Source organism: Penaeus chinensis, chromosome 12, assembly GCF_019202785.1.
Source record: "Penaeus chinensis breed Huanghai No. 1 chromosome 12, ASM1920278v2, whole genome shotgun sequence".
Lineage (NCBI taxonomy): Eukaryota > Metazoa > Arthropoda > Malacostraca > Decapoda > Penaeidae > Penaeus > Penaeus chinensis.
Window position 1 is genome coordinate 18213958 of NC_061830.1, and position 5000 is coordinate 18218957.

Below are 5000 nucleotides of genomic sequence, written 5' to 3' on the forward strand. Positions count from 1 at the left end.
ACAAGATCAACCTTTAGAACGAGATTATTATACAAAAAGACATGCTGAAATCTATTTGCGAAAACTAGACATTTAGAAACAGGAATGGTATTGCGCTATATTTATTTAGTTTTTTAATATTGTTTGCTGATTTCGAGAACACTATCAAATTTCCAAGGCCATCATTGACCCCCACGGAATATTTATTGCCCATTGACCTCTGAATTGGCACTCGTGTTGTGAGGATCATATTCAGACTGTTACTCTGTATTATACCTTTGTTTCCGAACGAAGGGGAATGTTGGATAAATAAATAAAAAAAAATCGATCATCGGTCATTAGCGGCTTACAATTCACGGTGTTCAGTTCAATTCAGTGAGCATTAACAAGTCCATAGAACAAATTACATGCTTTTTATCCTCTACTGTTGTCTTGAAGGGCCATTCAAGGTTTATTTATCATTAGCACCAGCCACGCGCGAGTTGAACGGGTAAGCGGGTGTTGCCAGTTACGGATTATTTGTGCTCTTCCCGAGGACCATTGAAGACAGAAATCCGTCATGAAATAAAGATATTATGTGGGAGTTTTAGACAAAGTGATATTCGAGGCGGCTATGGATGAGGTAAGTCGGGAAGAAGATGTAGAAACTAATCATTAGCTGCCCGAGGCCCGGCTGCTTGCCCGCATGACGATTCTGACGGCCACATGTCCACCCACGCACGGCCAGTCACCAGACGAACCTTCCTAATATACTTTTAAGGACGCCACTTTCATTTCATGAGTAAATTTCACCGTTTTATTTTAATGAAATAGAGTCAGTAGAAAAAATGCGTAAATTGATAAATGTTGATAGATCAAAGTAACACCAATGATGTTATCACGTGTGACTTTATAAAAATAAGTTACATAGCGTGTTCTACTCATACAAAAGAAACAGTGAAAAGAAAAACACGCAAAATAGCAAAAGAGAACAAAGCAAGACCTACGTAGAGAAATGAGATAATGTGTTATTTTCGTGGCTCCCAAGCGACTTCTCCGAAACATAATACGAACAATGCACGAGGGTAAAATGAGAATCCAAGGAATATAAACAACTCGTGCGCCAAACGAGTTTTGTTGCATGATAACAAACAACCTGCAGTTAGTTTAGAGAAGCCTCTAAGGAATAAAAGAAATATATATATCATTAGCTGGCGTTCACTAGGGATATTGATAGGTGAACATGCCAATGTACATTATAAATTTTACATATCTTTAATGCACGAGGCAGTTGTTAATTATTGAATTTGTTTTGTTACCACCAAGCTCAAAGTTTAAGTCATTTTTAGGACATGATAAAAAAATATATATATATAAACTTTAACTGCACATACAAACACCGAGTATTGATACGGTTATACAGATCTATAAATACGTTATTGGAGGTATAAAGAAGAACTTCAGTGTTATTGACTTTAAACGAAATTATTTGCTAATGTTTAACAGTCCATATTTTAGTTTTAAATTTGATGTTAAAACACTAAGAATTATTAACATTTATATTTAGTTAAAGCATTAACCGAAATTAGGGAACATATGTTATAAAACAGAGTCAGGCACAGTCATGATTTAGCCGAGTTTCCAGTTCCTATTGATATCCAAATTTAAAATTAGATTATTTAAAATTGGGATCATCCGAAAACTTTTGGTTACAAAGCGGACTAAAGAAATGTAATTATGATAATGTTTGCCTCCTATTTTGCTTCTTCGGAATGTCGTGGGGCAAAAAACGGGGGGTTTGCGTATGTGCTTACAATCTTATTGAGAACGCCTTTTCTTATTCCAGATTGCGCGGGAGTGTGAACCGCTGTCTCCTCGCATTCCTGGCTCTCACACAGACGACGCCGCTGTTCTTGTAAGTCTTCTCAGCTGCCGTACATGTTTGCGGTTATTTCGTCGTGTAATTCACTATTTTAGAGTTTATTATTATACTGCACCGGAGCGGTTTCACAACCGTTACAGTTATGTCTGTATTGAGTTTGGTAGAATAATTTTTTTTTTTTTTTCATAGCTTCGTTTATAGGTTAGTAATATTTATCCATGTGATATGATTTTATACGTATGTATGATGAATACATGTAGCCATTATTGCATTTTACATGTCAGATCATGAAGCTGTGTATTTAATGTTTTTTTAATATGATATGTGCATTCATATTTAATTGTAATCATTGCAGGCTTTGCCGTAGGGCGTGGCGATCCTTCGTGGCCGGCTGCGAGAAGAACCAGGTAGCAAAGAAACGCAAGGCGCTGAGGGCCAAGTACGCAATTTGCAATGGAACAACTACTTCATCGACACAACTGCCCGAAATCACGGAGCAGCACACCTACAGCAGCTGCGTACCTCCGCAGACAGTACCTGCCGCACCTCCTGTCAGCACCACTGACGACGGGACTCCAGCACCTGACGCAGTGGAGACTGGTAACCACCTGGCGCCCATGAAGGTGACTCCTACCAAGTTCCTGCCCAACACCAAAACCATTAAACTCTCCTTTGACGGACAGGAAGAGATCTACGCCGGAGAACCAAAACTTTACAAGTTCGTCGCGAGGAACATCCAGTCACTGTACGCCGAAGAGAAGAGGCTGTCGTACCACATCATCGTCGACGCATCGCAGGCCGTCGTTCACGTCTCCAGGTCAGGCGTTTGTGCTGAAGAACTTCCTGACCGCACTGTGAAGAAGGACCCTCTTACACTGTGCAATGATACCCATTATATAGTAAACTTTGTGAAAGGGCTCGGCTATCAAACCATTGGGGTCACGAAGAGAGCCAAGGACGAAGTGCAGAGCTTCACCGACGGGGACTTGAACAAACTCGTCTGGCTGCTGGTGTGGCCCTGCACCGTCCTCATGATCTTCTCGTCTTTAGATTCAAGGCAGCATTATAGTAAGTATAGGGGAGAGAAAGGGCATGTCGTAGATTGAACAAGTAATCGAATTTCTATCATCACGGATAAGGATAAACATATAGCTTATTGCTGTTATTAAGAATAGCTGTAGTGTTTTACCCATTATTCCCCGCACAAAGTTATCAAAGCTTCGGGATCTAGTTGCACATTTTTTTTTTTTCTATTTCAGGAAGAGAACTTTACATTCCTATTGCGAGTCCTGCGGTGGGCGTGATCGTGTGGCTCGTGACGCAGCGAGGGCTCGACGACCCTTGGAGGAACACGCTGATTCTCATCCCGCTTCGGCTGTGCTTCACTGGTGAGGCCGAGAGGCTCTTCGCTGCGGTTGCTTCTTTCGTCTAGTGTTCATAAGTGGGTTATATGGGCGCGATTCTCTCAGGCTAAACGAAAGACAAAAACGTAGAATGCATACACGCCTATATATCTACATTTTATGTCCACACACACACACACACACAATGGTAGAAAAGTCCACAATGCACAAACGAGATTTATTGAAAATGAGCAACATTTTCGAAATCCTCCTGGACTTCATCTGCAAGCCTGCCGAGGAAAGGGAGAGGAAGGAGTAAGTCAGAGCAGGGGTTTGAATGGATGGGTTTCAGGGGGTCCTTGAGGATCAGATAAAAAATAATATTCATATTAATGTTTCTTTTTAGATTGTTTACATTAAAGTTTGATAATTCTTTGCGTATCTCATATATGGTGAGAAAATCAAATCTCAATAAATTAAGTACATTATACACAGTGCATGTAAGTTATGTTTATGTGAATATTTGTGGGTAAGGAGTTCATAGCTTCCATCATCCTTAAAGTGGTCCGTGACTCTAAAAAGCTTTAGAACCATTGTGTTAGAGAGAGGGAAGCAATGCATTAAACGGCAGGTGAACGGACGCGAAAGATCAAGTGGTCTATGCGAAGGATAGCTGGCATATGGGACTAGGCGGAGGATGTAGGAAGCGAGGAGACAGTTGGCAGGAGAAAAGCACTATTAGGTTGAAATTGGGCAGCTGCTTAATCAAGTATCCACACTCTGCGGGCGTGGAAATCCGTGGAAAGAAAGACAAGTCGCTCAGCTGGCCAATCCATCTGATTACCTGCTCACTAATGGCGGAAGAAGGTGTTGTTATTGTGTCCTCTGGATACAGCGTTTATATGTTGAGACAGACGCCTAGTGGCTATGCTATTCATTGTGCCTTACCTTCCTTCGCTTCCAGTTACCAATGCTTTTTTTTCCTGCATTTACCAAAGTCTGTTTAATTATATATACTTATATAGACCTTGGTTGCTTTTCTTCTCTCTCACTTACGCTCCTTCTTCTCCACTTCCTCTTTAGACCTGAAGGTGGTTCCAGGAGGATTTCGAAAATGTCTTATTTTCAGTAAAACTCGTATATGTATCATGTTTTTTTCCCACACACACACGCACACGCACACACACACACACACACACACACACACACACACACACACACACACACACACACACACACACACACACACACACACACACACACATGTATGTATGTGTGTGTAAATATGTATATATATGTATGTATGTATGTATGTATATATAAATATATATATATGTATGTATGTATGTATATATGTGTGTGTGTATATATATATATATATATATTATATCGTACAATACCAGTTTGTTTAACGCTATTATTTTAAGGGCATATTTATGGCAACTCCTTGAAGATTACTCCACTTGAGAAGAAGCGAATTAAAGCGAGTTCTCTCCCCCTACAGTGAGCAGAACCATCGCCGTGTGCGCCATCGGCACGACGTGGTTAGGCATCGCAGCCTTTGCCTACGTCTCCGCCAAGATCGCCGGACTCCTCAGCATCGCAGCCCACATCACTTACGCCAAACTGAGGAAAAACATCGAGCTCTACAACGACTCGATGGAAAAGTACACCTATAATTCCATGTACGAACCTATCGTCCAGGTCGCGGAGAGTCTGGTGTACTGCTGCTGGGCGATTTGGTGGCACACGTACTATCTTGCTCCCGATTACGTAAAGACTGGTATCTTGCTGATGGTCATCATTAGTCAGGTTGC

The 5000-nt window shown here is 41.1% G+C and overlaps 1 protein-coding gene across 2 annotated transcripts in view; it reads left to right on the forward strand.

The window, feature by feature from the left end:
- Positions 1-5000, forward strand: part of LOC125031126 — a 27785-nt gene that overhangs the window by 21969 nt on the left and 816 nt on the right. For both annotated transcript variants that reach the window (XM_047621646.1, XM_047621647.1), the window contains 4 exons: positions 1805-1873; positions 2196-2908; positions 3100-3228; positions 4688-5000. The exon at positions 4688-5000 is cut by the window's right edge and continues 816 nt beyond it. In XM_047621646.1, coding sequence (XP_047477602.1) covers positions 1805-1873; positions 2196-2908; positions 3100-3228; positions 4688-5000 — 1224 coding nt within the window. The remainder of the gene's footprint in view (positions 1-1804; positions 1874-2195; positions 2909-3099; positions 3229-4687) is intronic.